The sequence below is a fragment of the Rhamphochromis longiceps genome, linkage group LG17 (genome assembly GCF_057381845.1).
Source record: "Rhamphochromis longiceps isolate RC_006_pf linkage group LG17, R_longiceps_female_GT1.1, whole genome shotgun sequence".
NCBI lineage: Eukaryota > Metazoa > Chordata > Actinopteri > Cichliformes > Cichlidae > Rhamphochromis > Rhamphochromis longiceps.
The window spans coordinates 33,143,432-33,165,393 of record NC_140573.1 but is presented as its reverse complement, the minus strand read 5'-3'; the positions used below and the strand labels follow the sequence as shown (position 1 = coordinate 33,165,393).

The following is a 21,962-nucleotide window of genomic DNA, read 5'->3' as shown; positions in this document are numbered from 1 at the left end:
GTGTGTGTCCCCGTCTTTGGTAGAGACAGAGACAGGCTGGCTGGAATCTGCTGAGGGAGGACCTATGCTGAGGGTGTCACTGCATTCAAGAACACATTTATATATACACACAAGTGCTGAGCAGTGCCACATCACCCACCACATTGCTATGTCCACTTTGCACACACTAACACACATGTCACTTACACCCTCGTTTCCAGGTTCACTGAACCTGTTTCATATTATTCTGACTGTAACTGAAATTTTGATGACTTTTGTTTTCGCTGATGTCATTAATGTGTCACATTTGGGGGTGGGGGGTGGGGTTAAATCTGAAATAGCTCCATAACAATTGGATACATTGTAAAACACTTCAGTTTCCCTCACCATGATCTCAGAGAACATTGAGCCCTTTTAGTGTGGCCCTGCTATTTCATGTGATAGACTCAAGTGTCATAAAACCAAAAAGAAGATGGACAAAAACCAAAACAACAACAAGAACATAAGAAATGCATGTAGACACAGAAATGATAAAGGAACAAGAGGGAGATTTAAAAAGCAACCATTTGAGTAAATCTTAAATACCAAGATGCTAACTGGGTCCACCCCCCTTCTTCTAACCCGCTTTGATCTGGCTGTTGGATGGCAGCGGTTTGCCCATGTGGATCCCCTCCATTTGTCTAAACTCTTTACTTTCATATTTCTCATAGATCTCAGGCTTCAGCTGGAAACCCTTCATCAAGGAAATAAAAAGTATAGTGGCGCTTCTCTCACGGTGTGACATTAACATCTCTGTTAATGCCAGAAGCACTGTACATGGGCTCGCGACAATAGTTTTTTTGTGCTTGAAGATTCCCTTCACTGTATTTCTCTTGTTCAGAGGCAAAGCCAAGAACCACAACTAGCCAGCCCCTCATGACTGCAGGAACAGATGACCAGTTTATGAGGAACTGAAAGACAATGATGTCTGGCTGTTTCAGGTTATAATGCTCTTGTTATGTCATCCACCCATGTCAGTTTGATCTCCTCTGCATAGCAGAAGTTCTCAACTTTCTTAACTCTCAGTAAATCCTGATGCAGAGGAGATCAAAGGACGACTTTATTCTGCCCTGGCCCAACCCTGGAACAAAACTGGAGGGGTGCTCGAGGGCACACGCCTGGTTGCTCGACTAAAGACTAAAGACACACAACACGAAGAGAGGCAGTAAGGCCCGGGTGAACTAAGTCGAGACCAAAAAGAACAATGGAGGGAGCTAAAAATACAGAAAACTACACAAGGAACTAACTGTCAAAATAAAAGCAGGAACCAAAGCAAAAGAGGGAGCAGGAATAAACTCACAGATAGCAATGACACGCAGAGAATGAGAAAACGCAGGAGGCACGTGAAATAAGAGAACAAGAATGAAGTGTTACAACCAAAAGACTATGACACTCGCTCTGTGGGTCCCCAACATTACTCACCCGGGAGAGATTTCATCATTAGATATTTGGATGCTGCTGCTGGGGCTTGATGCTTTGATTTATGGGTATTCAATTAAGCTGAGATATCCTGGCTGTGAAGGCCTTATGGCTTATGGTTGGCATTGTTTTCATGCTCTTTAGTAACGCCTCATGTCTTTTGGCTGTGACACTGTGATCATGGGGCAGATCATGTCACAGAGCATGATATTAATGTCACATGCAGGGAAGCATCTGCATGCTACCGCATGTATACCAGTGTTTTCGAAGCACATAACAGAAGGGGGCATGGTGTAGTTTTGTAACATGCCACTGAGTCATTCCTCTACCCGGAGGGCAGACATTTTCACCTTGCTCCAACAGGCAGGCTCACGTTCTGTCTCTCTGTCTCTCTCTCTACGCCTTTTTCTATGTGCATGTGTGTGTCCAGACTAGATACTGTCACAGTCATCCTATCACGCCCGCAACTGTGCATCTTAATGCTCTTCTTCTACTGCAGGCAAGTATGTGACATGCAGAAAATTAAGGTGTAAATACATGACTGTGTGTGTGGGAGGGGGGAACCTCCCTACCTTGGGGTTGTTGTATGGGCTTGTTACAGCAACATTCCTCCACTCAGCTGCTTCTGAACAGCACATTCCACAAAGAGAGGGAGGAAGGAAAAAGAAGAGAGTATAGAATGAGGAAGGACTGGAAATGAAGAGTCAGTGAAAAAAGGAGGGGGGGGGGGGAGTGTGTATATGTTTGAGAGCTGTAGACGTATCTGTGGAGAAGGAGGGGTAAAGAGAGTGGAGATGCACTGGCAGAGGAAATTGGTAAAGGAAGGGAAAAGGGTCATAAAAATATCATGTGTAACTGATCCTCCCCCCCTCTCTTGTGAAATTTTGACTCCCATCTTCTCTGCATGGAGATCAGAGGTCAGGGTCAGATGCAGTGCAACCAGAGCCAGTGCTGAGAAAAGAGAGAAGGCCACAAGCTCTTTCCTAAAATATTCCTCATCATACAGCCATGAGAGAAGTCATGCACATGCGCGCACACACACAGAGTACAGTAGACCACAGTGCTCTTTGATGTGTGTTTATCTCCTCAGTCTGCTTGACCTGTTTCTAATGAACTATGCTGGGAGGAAACAGAATAATCCAGCTACACAATTACATCCTTCTGCGCAGACTCACAAAGAAATCATTATTTATGTACCTTAAAACTGACACAGTATGCTTTTCCTGCTCTCCATCCCACCTGTATTCACACCTTGTGCTTGAGAGGGGCAGCCAATCAGAAGAAACATGGGTTAAAGGAAGTGGTCTTAGAGGGAAACAAGCTGATACATGATAATGAGTAAGAATTTTTTTTATAAAGAAGGAAAAAGCTACCGTATGCTACAGTCACATTAGGGAAAGCAGTGGTTGGGTACCAGTTGTGGTAACTTTGTGCAATGAACTTGCAGTCTTATTGTCTTCGAAGTAGTCTTTTCGAAGGCGGGGTCAGGTGCTCTCTTTAAAGAAACCTTGTTGGGTTAAGATGGTGAAAAGCTGGAGTCAGTCTGCAATAATTTATAATTAAATGGGGTCAAGTTGGCAATTACATGCAATCTGTTTGTGATATTACAGCAGTTATCTGTGAAAAACTGGGGAAACTGTTGCCATCTACATACACAGAAATTAACATTGACTACTTACATTCAGAGTCCAGAGAGAACCTAGCAGATTTGTAAGAGAAATTCTTCCACAACCTCTGATGTAGTCGGTGCAGGGCAGCAATTTAACTCCAAAATGCTTTTATATAGGAATATAACCAGAGTACAACCAGTTAGCAACCCGACCAGCTGAGTCAAAGAGGTGCATCGTAGACAAGTTGCACTGAAAAGTGCAAACTGACTTAGCTTGACTGCAGCGTGTTAGCAATCTGTCTTCATTTATATAGTTAACCCTCACCAGTGTGTATGAGAGTCTTTTTTTTTTTTTTTTGGCTGAATATCTTTGGGTTCTACTTTCTTAGGCTCTTTAATCCCCCAAAAATGTTCAGAATTCAGTTATTGGATTAGTAGATAATGCATCTCTTAAATACAGTAACAACTATAGATTCCATTCAGGGCACAGCTAAGGGCAAGAAAGTTTGACTCAGCTCAGAAATAAAATTAAACAACGAGAGAGAAAATGTAGGAAAGAGAGAAGGACATGAAACTGGGACAGCAAAGAAAACAGTGAATATTTACTGGGATAACAAGCAAATAAGTTTAAAGACAAGAGGAACAAAAAGCAGTTTGTGTGAGGAAAGGCTTGTTGGCTCTGTGACAGCGTCCCCTCTCCTTCTCCCTCTTACTCTAGCTGAATAGATGGGTTTGTTTGTTGTCAGTGCTAGAACTAAAGGAAAACAAAGTGACTTGATTCCCCTCTGTGTTTATTGGAAGACAGTTCGTCGTGCATAAGTGTCTATTGAGTTCTCGTCCCCAGACAGCTTTATCCTGAATACCAATTTGGTTCCTCTCTTTTTTTCTCCGTTTGTCATTCGCACTTTCTCCTCAGTTTGTCAGTTACATCAAATTTAAATGAACTGGATGTTCAAATTAGAACCTCTTAGCATTATTACATAACACATACATAATACCAATCTTCTGCTATATACCATGTACTTTCAATGCTAATACATTTTCTGCTATAGTACTAATAACTGCTATTACTTTTGCTACCACAATAGTGACAATTTTACACTGTCTGCATGCCTAATTAGAATTAGAAGGCCTTTATTGTCTTTGAAAAAAAAACTTACAACAAAATTAAGATCAGCATTATCACTGCAAAAGTGAGTATGTGACAAAACACATCACCTAAACACACACACACTCAGTCACACTGGAGAATTAAATATGTGCGTGATACATGATACGTTTCTTTGTCTCTATTTCTGTCACATTTTAATCCAGATTATATATCTGACCCATTAATCTCTTAGCTGTTAGTTGCTTCTTCCTATCTATCTATCTATCTATCTATCTATCTATCTATCTATCTATCTATCTATCTATCTATCTATCTATCTATCTATCTATCTATCTATCTATCTATCTATCTATCTATCTATCTATCTATCTATCTATCTATCTATCTATCTATCTATCTATCTATCTATCTATCTATCTATCTATCTTAGTTTTAGGATTATTTGTTATAGTTATTCTTTCTGATTTTAGACCACGGATAGTTAGATATTGAAGGCCAATAGATTTCATTACAATACATGTATGCAAATGTATGCAAACGTTTACTGATGTCCTCTATTTTTCTAATAATGAATGTGATCACTGATTTAAGAAAGTGACAAATAAAAAAATCATCCAACAATGTTTTTCCACCGATGTGAAGAAACAGAAATGCATGCATATATACACACTCACCTCCACTTTATTAGGTACACCTGTTATAATACAAATATCTAATTAGCCACTCATTTGGCATCAACTTAACGCATGACATAGACATATAGACATAGTCAGGACGACCTGCAAAAGTTCAAACTGTGCATTAGAATTGGGAGGAAGTTTGATTCCAGTGACTCTGAATTGTTGCTGGTGTCACATGAGCTGGTTTGAGTATTTCAGAAACTGATGATCTACTGAGTTTTTTAAATGGGGTTTATGGAGAATGGTCTAAAAGAAAGAAAAATATTCAGTGAGTGGCATTTTCTGAGAGCAGGTTATAGAGAAGGTTATAGTAATTCAAATTACCAGGACAGATCTAGAAAGGTGTATCTGTACATTCTGATAAACAGTTCCCATTAAATTAGTATTTGTTAAGTAGCGCTGACACGCAGAGTGAATTGCAATATATACCTATACTCGTAAAGTGCGAAGTATTACAATACTAAGATAGGATTGAGAAATAATTTGGTTACTAAAGTTTTAGACAAATGAAATTATGTAAAATGTACAGTAGAGTAGGACTATATCGTTCACGAAGATATAAATGTGTTTGTTTTCCCAATTAAATTAACGGAGAGATTTCGCAGGTCTTTCCTCCCCACTGCTGTCAGACTCCATAATAAAGACTTTAACTGATCAAGCACACACATCCATACATATGCAATAATACTAAGTGCAATAATCCTTTCTGCCATCGTTGTATTTTTACTCAGTTGTATATAGTATTTGTATTTGTATTCTATTTTTATCTTATTGTATATTTATTTTATTTTATTCTACTGTATATAGTATTTTATTTTATTCTATTCTGTACAGTTGTGTACTGTATTTATTCTTATTGTATTCTAATTTTTGCCTCATAACTCTTGCACTGTCCACTTCCTGCTGTGACAAAACAAATTTCCCACGTGTGGGACTAATAAAGGTTATCTTATCTTATCTTATCTTAAATGTAATAATACTGATGACCTATTTAGATATATAATTATCAGACTGTAAGAAAAAACATTTTTTATGTGAAGCAGCATATTATCGAATAAAAACAAATAATTTTTTAAAGTATCGATAAAAATTACAGCAAAACAGTAACGCCGTTTATTTAAACCTTACGTTTTTGGATCGTAATTTAGCTCACCAATGACGAATAGCGTCAAAACGACAGGCACAGATTCTATCCAATGAGAACACGCTATTGGGTGGAGCGACACCCAGTTTAGCCACTTGGATTTTAATTCCTGGTCAGCGTTAGTCAATCAGATATAAGTATATCCTGGAAGGGGCGGGCCTAATTGTTCCTTGGCTTTACCCAGTCCGGATGTTCCCCAGTAGCGAATAACGAGCAGCAGTGTGTGAATGTGGCAACCGAGGTAGACAGGGAGGGGTACATAAGCTGGCCAGACCCAGGCTCTTGTCTTTTTTCCTTTATTTTTCTTTTCTCGCATAGCCAAGTGTTTACAGTTCGTGCACCGCCGCGGTTGTGAAGTTGTTTACGGGGCAGAAAATCCGGCCGCTGCTGCTTTTCTCTGGGACTAACCGCTGTCGTTGTGAAAACAGTCCAGAAGAAAGAAAGAAGGAAAGGGAGAAACAACATGGGGCGATAATTAAAAAAAAAAAGGTGTTGTGTTGTGAGCGGACGATGACTCTCTGGGAGGACCCGTGAAGCTTATTTATTTTTATTTATTCCCCTCCCTTCCTTCTTCCCTCTTTCCCTGTGTCCGCTTTTGTTTTATTATTTTGTAACATTTCCCCTACCCCCCTGCCAGTTTGGGAGATTTTTTAAAGGAAAAGGCAACAAGAAGATTGAAGAAATGGACCAAGCCGGCATCCTGAGAAAGTTTATCCAGGGGGTGAAGGCCATGAGCGAAGGGAACGATGAGAGGGGAGAGGATAACTTCGGCAGCGACTTTATGGTGGGTCAAAATTAACAGGCGCCTCCACCTAGCCTCTTGTATCCTATATCTGTCTCACATGTACCCTCTTCCCTTTATAACCTCCACCTTTTCCTCCATACTGACCCTTCATATCATACCCAGCCTCCCCCCCGTCTCCTGGTTCTCTGTGTATCCCCCAGGAGGTGAGGCAGGGGTGGCCACACTGCCCTCTTCCTTTTTCCTCCCATTTCCAGGCTTTACATGGCGGCCTAGCATTGTCTCCCATGCCACAGAAATACAGCCGATTCCGGTTTCTTTAAAAAAATTTTAAAAAGGGCAAATGATAAAGACAAGATATATTATTGTCTCTCTAGCTCTTGGTTATATATTTATTTATTTATTTATTTATTTATTTTAATGACGTTGCTGGAGCAGCTTGTAGGTATATCTTTTATTGTGGCTATATGCTTGATTGAGACAGTGCAGTGATTCATTGTCCTCATAAGCACTAAATATCCACAAACCTAAGCTTGATTGCATGCTTTATTTCCTGTGGTTTTCTCTGTGTTCCAGTAATAAAAAAAATCCTGTCAACTATTTATAAAATGACTTCAATTTTAGTAGAAGTTTTAGCAGGTATCTATTGTGGTCATTGATAAATCTGGCCACTTGCAAACTTTTATTTACATTTCCAGTTTAAGGAAAGCAAATTGCAAAGAGCTCCCCATACACTGGAGCCATATATTTAAAAAAAAAAAAAAAAAAAAAGACCGTTTAAACAAGGGTTGTCAAACCTAAGGCTTGGAGGCCAGGCAAAGACTCCAATCAGACCCTACTACAAAGTTTGGAAGACATGATTGAGGGTATAAATTTTGGACTTTTAACAGTATTTTCAAATGTTTTACAGCTTTATCTTTACTTCTAAAGGCACCCACATGGAGATTCAAGCTACACCAAAGATTTTAAAAATTAAATGTTTGAAAGGTTCCAGTTTTTTGTCTATTATAGAAATGTATGGTTGCTATATTTGATTATTTTTAGGTCATTTATGTGTGCAATGGATACACCTAATTGTAGCATGTAATTTTACAGGTTTTTTTCTTACAATTTAAGAGTCACGCTGACAGACAAAACTATTTTTCTATCATTCAGTTCAAACATGTAGTTAGGTCAAAGTGGGCTGTATCTGGCCCCCAATGTTAAAATGAGTTTGACATCCCTGATTTAAACTAAACCTTACAACAGCATTAGTTTTAATCTGGCAACTTTCTTACATGTGGAGAGGATCTTTTGAGATTAGAGATGCTTGCTGTTGAAGTGATTTTGATTACATATTTTGCGGTGACTGCTGACCCACAGTCCATTAGTTTGCCTTCACTACATAACTGGATGTCACTGTGTTGAAAGTCTGGACTCAAAATAGGACCAAGGCTTGTGAAATGGTTTAAAATGCCACAACAGGAATGTCACTCCTATAAAAACATTTCTGTCGTTGAGTCCACTTTAATTTAGATATGTTTAGAAATGTTCGGTGGAAATTGATTTACTATCTTAATTTACAGCAAGTTTACAGTTTAACAGGTTTAGACTTTCCTTCATGAGCAGCCTTATCATCCAGCCTAGTTTCATGTTAATCATGTTGCAGTTTGATTATGTGGGAATTAAGCTCCTCAGCACCAGAATGGTTAACTTTTTCCCCCACACACAGACTCTCCTCACTTCCCTACTTCATGCAAGCTGCTTGCTGGAGCTTGCAACATTCTTTCTTGGCCCATTTCATAACATTTTGTCCTGGCTATAAAAATGCAACTCTTTGGCACACTTTGGATCGAGGGCTCTCTTTCTCGTTCAGATTAAGTACATAACAGTTTCTATAATAAGCGAATCTGTGTCTAATTTTGTGCTCATGACTTAGCCTTCTGTCTTGTCTTTTGAGTGAGAGTTGCAGAAAACAAGGAGCTGGGAGATGTTCGTCAAAAAAAAAAAAATTAGTTCTCAGCTATGTGAGAGGCATTAAGGAAGTGCATGGTGGACGAGAGCTACGGAGCTGGAACTAGTCTGCTTTTGGCTTATTTACAGAAGATTCATTTCACCATGCATGCCCTCTTTAGATGAATTTTTACGCGGTAGACTCAGTACAGTGTCCATATGTTTGTGATTTTATTGCCTGCCCGTTTTCTCTCGCCCTTAAATTCTGTTTCTAGACTCAACTGGTTAAATGCAGGTTCTTCTTTTAGCACCACTATACTTGCCATTCATAGATTACACACGTCCACGCCTTGTCAAACTGCCTACAACAACCACACGTTGTATGGGAAGAGAACAATTTTAAAGCTTTTAAAGCGGAAAGTGTTTCTTCCTGTCAGTTTTTCCAGCAAAACACCCCACCAAGCGTTTTTAGGCTATTAAATGTGGTGTTTTTAAGAAGTTGTAGGACACTACTGACTGCTTGTCAGGCTTTAACTCTTGATTATTTGTGTGATGTCTGTGGTTTCCTTTCAAATGAACTTCATTGGCATGAAATACAATATATTTCCTGTTAGCCTTAGGCTATCGCACATGTCTCTAGACAGTCCCTTGACAATCATGCAGCTCATATAAACTTAATCGCTGGGGCATTCAAGTGCTTCCATTAAATCAATTATCCTTTATCTCGTTAGTCATGGTAATCGGGGTTATTTTTGTACATGCAAAGTTACTGAATGAGGCTTATAAAAATTGGGCTTCAAGCTAAATTTTCTTAACAGCTGGCAGCAGCTTGTGAATGTTGAGATTCAGCTAAATTATTTAGCAAACGCACCAGCTAGCTGTCAAGAAAATTTGTCCTGATTGAGCACATGTGGCTTGTGTGCCAGTGTACAGAGCATTGTTGACGCTCACAAGCCGCAGCAAACATGTAAGTAAGTGTCTTAGCCAGTTGCTGCTAGCCTGTGGCGTTGATTTCAAGTCTTGTGTGAGGCTTTCAATTGCTGGAGTCAAGCTCGCAATACCACAAGCACATGGGGTGTGCTTCACTATGAAGTGAGTCACCAGAACACCCTGACATAACACCCACTTTAACTGCCTATTGTTGTTTATATATAGAATGTGTTTTATTGACATAATTACAGGCTCTAGTGGGCCAAAGAGTCAGAGATTATACGTTTATTTCAGTAGTTGTTTTGCTGTTTGATGCAGTGGGGAAACTTCAGGTTTTTCTTCCACCTGGGACGCTAATTGGAAAGTATCGTGGGGTATCTGGCCATGTTTGACCTTATTAGAAAACTTGACAGTGAGCTGTTTCAGTGGCAGTCATATAGAGGCAGATTACATGGGATGTATGTCTGCATACTTATGAAGTGGAGGATAAAGATGTACATTGAGAATTGAATGTTTGCTCCAAGGACCTACATTATTTATAGATATGACTGAGCTCTTGAAGAGCATTTTATGTCAGCTCTGAAGTGATTCACCTTCCATCTGTCATATATAAACTATTGCAATGGTGAATACCCTACTTTTGGCTTTGTATGATGTGAAAGAAGTAGCACAGAAGCTCCACCTATCTGGTGTTCAAACCATCTGTTTGCTGAGGTAGCCAATCAGAAGACTGTTGGCTTAAAGGGAGAGGAGCCAGGTAATAAGCTGAGACCAAGTATAGGATAAACAAGTTTGGGGTTCTTTTGAGTCATGGAAAGCTACTCTACTAGAGCCCAAGGGAAAAAAAAATATGGAGGTGGAAATGAGCATGATTGGTCCATTTTAAGGTTAAGCAATGTCATCAGTAAAAGGTAGATGCATTTTTACTGTAAACACTCTTGCTTTGTAATGGTGACTTAATCCAAAAAGTACACATGCAAAAAAGGTCAAATATGTGCTGTTATTTGGACCATCTGTGCAGATGCAACAATGGCAATTGTAATTGTTTCAGAAAAAGGGGGGTTATCAGCTGTTTCTCTCAACCCACGACTTTTCAAACCAGCTATTAGTGCTTATGTAAGAGAGCCAGATTTATTTATTTATTTACTTTTTTAATAGCCTGGTCAACCAGACACGAAGGGGAGGAATTAAGATGAACCATCGAGTTTACTTAAAAAAAGAGAAAAAATATTGAAATTCATTTATTTTTAAAGTATAGGCTTTATGTGGGCATAAATTATGATTTAAAGTTTCTCTGTGCAAATTTCTGAAAAGCCTTGTTGTTAAAGTTGACCTGTTCTCATCAATTGCAGCTCAATATTTTTTTCCCTTGGCATCTACTTAAAAAGCTTTGCGTGATTCACAGCTCTAAATTAAAAAATATATATATATATAATATATCATTACAAACCTTTTGTGCCATATAAATGACTAAATATTTTTAAAAGCCACCTGTACCAGCTCACCGGTGCTCTTCAGCTCCACCCTTTTCTACTGAAATTGGCAGTTCTTGTGAGCTCTGTTTGGGAACACAAAGTCGTTTTCCACCTGCTTCTCCTTAGAGTTACGGACCAGACCTGATCTTCAGAGTAACAGAGACTGCAGTTGCCAGCTACAATCAAAGATGGGTGAATGGGTACGTTCAGCCATGGACGCATGTCTCTGGGGAGTCCGGCGATCAGTATCGATCAGCACAATCATCAGGCAGCCTAGCTGGTTAGCAGTGACCATTCAAAATAAGAAAGCAGGGATGTAAAGTGATCATGGAGTGGCATAGTTCTCTCATACAGATTGCAAAATGTAAAATGCCACAATGAGTCTTCAGATTTCTTTGAGCAGGTATTATTATTATTGCGTAGTGTGCCTAAGTAAAGTTTCTGTGTGGGAAGCAGTACTTTGGATTTTCCCAGGAATAAAATTCATTTTAACTACAATGCAGAAAAGGCTTTGAAAGAGAAATGGGAAAAAATCCCTTTAACATGTCTAACTTAATTTCACAACCCATTCACACGCTGATGACATAGACTGTAAATAAAAGATTAAAATAATGTTACCAATTGGTTAGTGAAGTCCCATGACCCATGATGGTGCCTCGTGTTTTAGTCAGTATGACCCAGAACTTGAGATTAAGCCCATAAAGTCATCAGGAAAGTGCTTACAGCTTAGAGGTCAAAAAGCAAGGAAGCATGGACCACTTTCCCATAAACGTCTGTAATTTTGGAAGTATTTTTGAAACCAGCAGATCTCCCTCTGCTGACTATTAAAAAGCAGTTATTATTGCTTTCACTTTTCAGACCTACTACCATCTTCTTTATACAATCTATGTTTGGCAGCACCTATGTTACCCATCACCTTGTACCTTAAAATTAACAAATTATTGCAACGAATATGTTGCATATATGTTAAACATATGGCAAAATGTTTTGGCTGCATAGGCTGGAGAAGATCACAGACCTGCTTTGGCCTTGCTTTAACTCAAGGCTTAATATCACACAATGCTAGCAAGCTGCTCATCTGTTGAACTAAAAGTGAATTGAAGAGCACCTTAATTTAATTTAATTAATTTAATATTTATTTATTTATTTACTTAGTTATTTATTTTACACCATGACCGCCCCCTTGACAAGGTCAATGTTTTAGTATTCACATTTAAAATCAGATCGCTTCTGTTTTGCTGCTATGACTTGATCCTTAGATTGTAATAATCAGTCAGTTACCTGGAAATAGCTGTGTCATAAATAATGCTGTGACTAAAGTTGCATCACTGACTCACAATCTGGCGTGGTGAAATGAGCTCAACTTCTACATGGTAAGCTCTCACTGGCTTCCTGGAGACGATTTAGTTTTTATATGTAACTTCCTGTGGGCAGAGGAAGGATCCTATTTAAAGTAGTGCCTCCACTTTACTTCCTTTTTAATCAGCCAATCAAAAATTCTAATTGAAAGTATTTTTCATTTGGGTTTAAAGGGAAAGGAAGACATTTGAATGGGCTTTGCTGTGAGTAGCTTTTTTTTTTTTTTTTTTTTTTTCCAAGCGCATTTACCCATTACGTGACCTCTGTACAGACAACAGTTGCACTTTGACTACACTTGGTGAGAAAGTCTGATTATAGAATATAGAGTTTAGCTCAAGGCAGGTTGATTGTCATAGAAGCTACAGGGGTTTAGCTTGTGACCTCCGTGTTATAGGGCACTGGGCCACCATGCAGCCTGATAAAACATTTAGTGAACAGTTTGATCCAAATGCCTCATGGGGTCATATGCATGGATTTTTGCAGAGCTGTCCTCGGTAACATTGCGTCTCCAAATGCTGTCAGACATCAGTTGTGCAGAATTAAACCAGAGCTTCTTACACTACTGGAAGTCTGTTAGTCTCCTCTCAGTACAAGGAAAAAGTTGAAGTGTGAGTTATGGACTGTGTTGGGGTGATATTATTTCTAAATACACTCTCATAAAAACACATGTACCTGTTTTGGGAACACTGGACTTAATTTTGTAGTCTAGACGGGGTTTAGAAATTGGAGTTCAGCCTCTCTCTGTGTGTGTTTTCTTTCCTGCAAGCAGATTACTCTGAAGGAGCACATCAAAGAAAGTGAAAAAGTGCAGACACGCATGCTTCTCTATAGTGCTCATCAGGCCACAGACATTAAACGCTCAGCAAGGAGACGAAAAAAAGGAGATGTGACAATGCGTGTGTGTTTGTGTGGGTTTATGATTGTGTGTGGCAACAATTTCCAGTGTCACCGAGGGGGCTTTCCCTTATGTGAAGTGTGTATATGTCTGTTTGTGTGTGTTCGCATATTAAGTGTAGAATCTGAAAGCCTTTTTTGCTTATGTATAACCCCCACACACAACCACACAAATTCTTCAGCAGGTATTTGCACAGTGTGACTTCTTTTTGAGAGAGAAAGAGAAAACACTGGCCTGATAAGTTATATAAATGTTAACAACAAATGGCCCATCAGTCTTAACAAAGGGGTTACCTCGGTGAAAATGGCAGAAACTCTGTTTCCTTAAGGTGCCATCCTGAGACTGGCAACACTTATTCAGTCTCCACAGACTCTCCTATTAATAAAATATCCAACTGGATCCAATATCCAAGTGGGGTGGATTTTTTTAAAATTAATTTTTTAAAGCTAATCCACCTGGATAATTGTGTTAGGAGTATGGCTATGCTGATTGCCAGGTGTCCTGCTCAGTCTGCAAGACCTCATCCACAACTATTAGACATTAAACATTTCACTAAGTGTGTTTTGTTGAAGCCTTTGGAAGCATTTTTAATGGAGTATCTCATTATTATGGGTTGTTGTGTGGTACAGAACATCCAAGAAATTTGCTTTAATTTTATTGAGTGAAATTCAGGTATTTTATTAGTCTGTTACGTAGCACTATTTAGTCAATATGCATGTCTCTCTGTTGCACCTGGGTTATGTATGAATACACCAAGCTAACTAGTGTTAGCTGATAAATTAGCACTCCATTTTATCCATTTAAGGTAACATCTGGCTTCTAGAAAGTGATCATTGGTGATTGTGGTGGAAACACTGGCAGGTGACATCACAATGTCTATGTCCATCTTTTATGTCGTCTGTGGCCTTAACCCAAGGTTTAAGACTGGTGTCAATATTTTAAATATTTATATATACATTTTGGGGGTTATTTGCAGCTTTTGTTTGATCAGATGATGTAGAGAAGATGGGAAATCTGGGAGAAAGCCCTGGGGGCAGACATGCAGTAAATGGCTATGGGGCCGAATCAAAGCCAGGCCTCAACTTTATGGCATGTGGGTTGCCTACTCAACCCTGTGTGATAAAATGCTTTTCTTCCTTTTTTAAAAATTTGTTGAATACCAAAATATATTATTTTTCTCCTGGAAAACTTTTGGAAGTGAGGCCATTAACCAGTCTCCTTTTTGTACCAGTCTACTGCCGGTTCAATGTAGAGTCTGCTGGGCTCCATCATGTAGGTACAGATAATTTTAAATGGTCTTTCTACCATTTATAGCAGAAAAGAATGAGTGATACAACTGGTTTATCTTATCAGGTGCTACTTTCCGATGCTGTTGTTTACGACGGCTGTTTAGCAGTGGTTTCTTAAACTTGCGTAAAAGAGCTTCTTTGTTATTTGACATGTGGTCTGTTTTTTGCTTTGATTATATTGTCAAAAGGCATTTTTTTGCCAATGTTGTCTCACCATTAACTGATAACCTGACTTGATTACCTTATATGTCTACACAATCCAGTACACATATTCTCTGCCAAAGCCAAGGCAATTTTCTTTTAATCCACAGAGTGCATGTACACTGTAAATCCCAAGTTTAGAGAACTCAGAAATTAAGGAAGCTGATTATTTTAAATTTTACAATCTTAATGTTAATACTGAAACAATCATTCATTACAATAAAATTTTATTTATATAGCACATTTAAAAAACCACAGGTATGCCAAAGTGCTTCACAGAATGAGTTAAGAGCAATAATAAATACAAATATAAAGCACAAAATGCAAATAAAATATACTAACAGGCGGGTGACATAACTAACCAATAATACACCAGGCATAGTAGGCACTAGTGAAGTCCACACACAATGCTGAAGGTTAAAACATTACTCTTGCATTAGAAATACAAGTGAGTGATTACTTGGGCTTGAGCATCAGCCATGCAAATTCTCCACCAAGATCGCTAACCCAACTGTCCTGTGTCGCTTATAGTGTTACAGCTGTGCTATTTTAACTTGAATATAAATAAAATGCCACTGGAGCAACTGAGCTGTAAACATAATAATTATAGCACAGCACTGAATGACAGAACATGCATAATATTTTAAGTCCACAACTGGCTACTGCAAATCTACAACTGCACACTGGTGTTTATTTTTAATGAACAAATAGTTGAAAATATTGAATAATTAAAAGTTACAGGTACTTGGAGAGAAATGTCACAAAAATCTCAAATATTTAAGTAATCATTTAACAATATTGTAAAAAAGGTAATTAACACATTTAAATTGATTTGTTTGCACTTTCTTGGTAAGAAGTTTTCAAATGGCTGCTGTAAATTAACTTTTATAAGCCTGTTTGTGCGAATGGGTCAAAGAGGGTTACACAGCAGGGGTCTGCTGCTGTTTTTGTCTGTGTGGCAATCGCCATCAGCCCGCCTTATGTTACTACAACAAGAAACAAGACTTCCCAATTTCTTGTCGTGTCACAAGCCTCCTTCGTTCTCAACCGCCCTTTTTCCGTGGCTTAACCCAAAAAAGAGCCTTTTGCCTCTAAGCTGGGTGTTTCTCAGAAGATGTAACGCAATATTTTTGCTGTGTGTGTGTGTGTGTGTGTGTGTGTGTGTGTATATAAAAGCTAGTTTACCCACCAACAACCCAGAACATCTTAAATGATCAAGATAAGGGACCAACACAGTGAAATACTCAGGAAATGATGACCTGTGTGTGCAATGTGTGACTAACGTGAAAGGAAATGGGGACGAGTCATATCGTTCATAGCACCTCACCCACATTCGTTTACCTGCACTCACACCTATCCTGCTTCTGCCCTGCTGATGTATAGTGTGTTATGGAAGAAAATAATCCTGCATTTCATTATCGTTATTAATATCATATCCAAAATGTCATCTTAATCCACAGAATCGCACAGCAAAGTGCAGATTTGGTCAGCAGCTTGACCTTTAATATAGAGAGTGAATACAGTATCTGAGCAGGGAGCTGATTAATACGTGCACATAGGCACCAAGCACACACGAAACACACAATGAGCCCCTGTCCCAGATGATTGGGATTATGAGGTCTGTTCACATCTGCTTCCTGCTGTAAGCTTTGATCCAGGGTGGGAAACTACCAACAAGCCGATACCGGTAAATGCAAACCATTTATGCGTGCATGTGGTTGTGTTTGGACTCTACAAATGTACCTGATCTCATTGCTTTTTGGTGTGAATTATTTCATTATCACTTTCCTTCACAATGATGTGGGTTTTTTTTTTCTTTTAATTTTTTATTATCTAATAATCTTAAGAATTTGGTTAAATTTCAGATTACTTTTAGAGAAACAGAATAGATTAAAGGCAGAGGAGAGGTCATGCTGATAATTAAGTTCACTCTCACTCAGCTTCAGACCCTAATATGGTCATATATGTCAGGCACAAAACTGTGGCTGTGAGCACAAAGCCCCACCCATCTCCTGTTCAAATCTTGTTTGTGAGGGGCAGCCAATAAGAAGAAAGGATGGAGGAGCTAAAAGACCCTGTTCAGGACAGAATATGAGCTGAGGGGGCCATTAAGTGTTCATTTTGAATACACTTAACCAAGAGCTGAAAGTTGTAATTTAACCATTCTGTTCATTCTGTTTTTTCCTTTAATTACATATTTATTGAAGGTTTGTCTCCCAGGGGTTTTTTTTGCCATTAAAATGTGCATGAACCAGCTAAACATCTAAACACTTGTTCAGGAAATCTTTCTACATTCAAAAGTTGTCTTTCGACTATTTAATTTTCCACTTCCTTCATTGGGTTGTCCAACTGTATTCCAGTCTCTTTTCCTTCCGCTTCTGCTTTTATTTTGTTTGGTCACTTTTGTTTTGTCTTTTGACATCACAAAGCCACTAACACGGTGACTCATTAAATTGGAGGAAGAAGTGTGAGTAGGTTTTGGTGCATGTCTGTCTACAATGATCTCTGTACTGTACATGCATGGGTGGCATTCGCGGTCCCAAAGGAAGTGGGCACTCAGGAGTAATGGTGGTTTTAAATGTGTGCTCAGTTCAGCACAGGTGCTTCCCGCAGTCCATTTCAATCATTTTAACTGCATGTACAAGTTAGAATCGCATATATGGTTACAAAATATTTACTTGAGATTCCTTTAACATTACATGATGCTTGTGCATCGTCATGATGGACCTTTGCAAAAGCACGGTATACCCCACTTATTCAGTCAGATACATTAGAACTGAAAATGAAAGTGTGACAGGAAAAAAGGAAGGCCCAATGGCAACTGAAAAAAATCATTCTGCTTTGTGTCACTAAAAGTCACTCTTGTCGCACCACTGTTTTTCATTGTGTGATTGTTTATGCACTGATTCTGTCAGTGCTCCACTGACCTATATTGGCCAGTTGCCTTCAAGTGTAAATGAGTGCACTGTGCATATGAGCGCGTATGTTGAACTTGGTTTCTCATGCTAAGTTGTTTGACGTTATTTTTGTTGAGATCTTTGACATTGAGGTCCGAACCCCTGACTCATTCCAGTGCTCAGGGTGTGGTTTGATGTTATTTCCTCTGTTAATGAGCATGATTTATAAGCTCTGTTTAACTATACAACTAATAGCAGGGACCTGACATGCTCACTTATTCTCTGAAAGCTGAGTTTTTATTACTTTGACTGCAAAACATCCACAGAAATTCAGTTACAGTGGTCCCTTGTTTATCGCGGGAGTTGCGTTCTAAAACTAACCCACGATATGTGAAATCCGCAAAGTAGCCAACTTTATTTTTTACAATTATTATAGATGTTTTAAGACTGTAAAGCCCCTCACTACACACTTTATATGCTTTTCTCAGACAGGCATGAACATTTTCACACTTTTCTCTCTTGTATAATCAAACCAAAGGCACCCGCAGGTGCCTTCTGACTGTGCAAAACGGTTCATTGACATTGTTGTGTTTGTTGGGGAGAAAACTTACAAACATACAGTACAGCACTTCAGAGTCACACTGCGATCAAAGATTTATGTAAATTTGACAAGCCTAACGCATTCTGTACTGTACAGGAGACACGGAACAAGATTGATTGATTGATAATGGTCTAAAAAAAAATTGTGTAAACCCCCACGAAAGGTGAACCGCGTTATAGCGAGGGACCACTGTATGATGATGTAATAATAATAATAATAATAATAATAATAATAATGGATACTTTATTGATCCCCATGGGGAAATTACTTGTTTTTCTCTGCATTTGACCCATTCACTCAGTGAAGCAGTGGGCAGCCCACTAAGCAGGCGCCCGGGGAGCAGTGTGTAGGGACGGTACCTTGCTCAGGGGTACCTCGGGGTAGCCGTTAAGTGGATTCGAACCGCCGACCTTCCGATCATGGGGCGACCACTTTACCTACTGAGCTATCCCTGCCCCAACAGTGATGTGGTTTTTGCTGCCATTCCCCATTATTAATATGGGAAATGGTGACAACTAGTATTTTGGCTTTTGAAATGTTGTTTTAATCTACTTATTTTCCTCTGTGAATTGCCTAGAGCAGGGGTCAGCAACCTTTAACACCCAAAGAGCCATTTGGACCCAGTTTCCACGCAAAAGAAAACACTGGAGCCACAAATACTTTTTGACATCTAAAATGAAGATAACACTGTATATATTGTTTTTTTTACCTTTATGCTTTGTGTGAACAACTAAGGTGTGTTGCTTATGAAATCCATGAAGTGCTACAGAGAAAATTAAATTTTATTTATGTAATTAACACATTTTGAACTCTTTAAGAAATATAACAAAAGGAAAGACACCCAGCAGAACTAAAATGATCCATGTAGCAAACAAAAACTGTTGTGAGCCGTTGTGGTACACTGGCTTCCGCGAGTGTGGCGCTTATTTTGAGCGATGAAAAAAATAATAGAATATAATATTTTTTTTCAAGTTAAAAAAGAACTAACATAAGTAAAATACACTTCAGCTAAATACTTCTAATTTATTTTCCCAAACCACGTGGAGCCGCACTATAAGGACTAAAGAGCCGCATGCGGCTCCGGAGTCGCAGGTTGCCGACCCCTGGCCTAGAGTATAAAATGTTAAAAAATACCAATAGATAGTTTCTGAGATAAAGGTGGTGGTTGAATAAGCCTATTTGAGCTTTTTAAAACAAAAGCTGTATATTGTCAATTTTAAGACAATGAAACCAGGGAATAATAGATGTTTTTGCCTTTGAAATGAAGAAATTGTTATATCTGATCAACCACACAGTTAATAATTTAATTGTTGCAGTTTTGAAATGAGCTCATCTCATAGTAGCATAACAAACAGAAATTGGTTCTGGGTCTGAAAAGTGAAACCAGCACTGAAGTCATCCTTTTAATGGTGACTCCTGTGCTTGGAAAAAGACTGCTGATTACTTGATGCGCTCATTCACTAATTTCAAGTAATGCTGAATACAACATAATGGCCACTGTGTAAATTATAGTCACTCAAGGAATAAGGGGGGCTGTCCAGAGTATGCTTGTTGGCTAATGACTTGTCAGTCACAAATCTTTAGACAGTGAGCTTGCAGCTTCTCAGCCATTCATCTGGTTTGAAAATGGCAACGGCAAAAATACTTATCTTGACAAGGTTTGTTTTAAAAAAAAAAAAAAAATCAATACTCTTATACTAATCAATACTAACAAATTAATAAAGGATTAGACACTCATTTGTAACTGTGTCAACAGTGCCGTCTTTGCCTCCCACAGTAGATGCACAACACATAGTAGCACTGCAGATAGGCAGCCACTCCCCTCACTTCCAGCTGAAGTTGTCATTTTCAACACTAAACATCTCAATGTGAGATATTTTGAGAAGCCAGCAAAGGTCTTATCTCAACAACAGTGAAATAAACGTTAACCAGCCATTTAACAGTTAACAGCAACCTGATAGCCACATTAGCCTTTTTGTTAAGTTGTCATTAAGGTAGCAGCTAGCAGCTGTGGCTAATAATGATTGATAATGTTCATGTTGGACATGAGTAGCAAACATTATAATTACTGCTGCTTTTTTATTAATGTAGTGTTAACAGAATAATGGGCACTTCAAGTCCTTGAAATGAGGAACCAAAGCTATGTAAAGCGCGTGTTCTCAACAATATTAATAGGTCGCAGGTTGTTGCAATCCACTTGGCACTGTGTCAGTCAATATGTCCGAGGTAGACTTACTGATGCTCCGTGAGTGGCTGGTTGCAAGCTGGGTGACGCGTTAGCCAAAGTGCTAGCAGCATCCCCGGCTAACCTATACATCGTGTCAATGTGATATTTTAAGCTGGAAGTGCTTCGGTGAAAAGAAAATTCCTTCCTGCACAATGTGCATAATACTTTGTCGGTCAACTGTTCCGTCTTGTTATTTTTTTTTTTTAATGCTCAAATTTCCCATAGAGAGGGCAGGGCTCTAGACTAACTTTTTGCCATGGGCGTACCGGTACGGCACAAAAGTTAGGCGTACACAAATTTTATAATAATTTATATAATATAATGTGTTTTTCTGGATACACTGTGCTTTTTCAGCATTCAAAGATTGATGACACCGTGTCAGAGCACTGGCTATGAATTTCAGAAGGATCAGGCCTTAACTTAACAGAAAAGTTAGCAATAGTTCTTTTCCTATTACAGCTACATCCACTTCTGTCGTGCCTAGGCTGCTCACTAGGGCTGGGTATCATCACTGATTTCTATAATCCATTCGATTCTGGTTTTCAAAGTCCCGGAGACGGAGACGGGCCAGAATGGACGGAGATGGAGATTGGAGACGGAAAACTGTTCTTGAAGTACAGAGAGAGAGAGAGAGAGAGCTAGCTGTGCATGAAGTGTGATTTTAATAGTCGTGGAAGCAAAACAGCAAAATTCATGACGACATTGATCAAATGTGAAGCGCAGTTTGCTGCTTCTTTTGCTGCTGGCTCGGTGGATTTTGGTTGGAGAGAGACAAAACCTGCAGCTCAGAATCAGCGCAAAAAGACGTAATCACAGCGTGGACCGGACGCATCAGGATCGCTAAGCTCCGACAGCGTGTCCGTCTACGGGCCGTCGGTTGAGAAAGCCGAGAAAGACAAAGCTGATTCTGATGCGTCGGTCCTCTGTGTTTACGTCTTTGTGTGGAATCCGTGTACCTGCTCTCATTTGCTGTTTGGTTGTTGTTGAAATGGTTTTGTGAGCTTTAATCTGAGAATCTGGCGTTTCTGGCAAAACACAGTTATGTTTAAAAGTCGATTCAGGATTTAATGAATTGATATCGCTTTATTCAAGCTACTCACCTCCCACTTCCACCTGCACTTTCAATTGGACCAAGGCCAATCAGAGAGGTCCCGCCCCTGACTATCTCAGATTGGTTTAGTCCACGATAGGGGCATAATGTGTGTCTGTTGTTGACCACAGGGAATGTTGCAGATTTTTTTTTTTTTTTTTTTTTTTTTTTTTTTTTTTGCTACCCAAACAGTTGGTCGCACAGGTGCAACCAAATATTTTTTATTTTTTTTTAGTCGCACCACTGAAAAATTTGGTCGCATTTGCGACCAAATTGGTCGCACTCTAGAGCCCTGGAGGGCCAATCTGCGTTTATCCTCCTTCAAATTGAGTTGATTGGTTCA

At 39.1% G+C, this 21,962-nt stretch overlaps 1 protein-coding gene across 7 annotated transcripts in view; it reads left to right on the top strand.

The window, feature by feature from the left end:
- Positions 1 to 6,187: 6,187 nt before the first annotated feature.
- LOC146650012 (tyrosine-protein phosphatase non-receptor type 12-like) overlaps positions 6,188 to 21,962 on the top strand; it is a 56,617-nt gene continuing 40,842 nt past the window's right edge. For all 7 annotated transcript variants that reach the window (XR_014908083.1, XR_014908082.1, XM_085385974.1 and 4 more), the window contains exon 1: positions 6,188 to 6,765. Coding sequence is in view for 5 of the 7 variants with exons in the window: in XM_085385974.1 (XP_085242100.1) it covers positions 6,664 to 6,765 (102 nt within the window). In the remaining 2 variants the exon portion in view is untranslated. The remainder of the gene's footprint in view (positions 6,766 to 21,962) is intronic.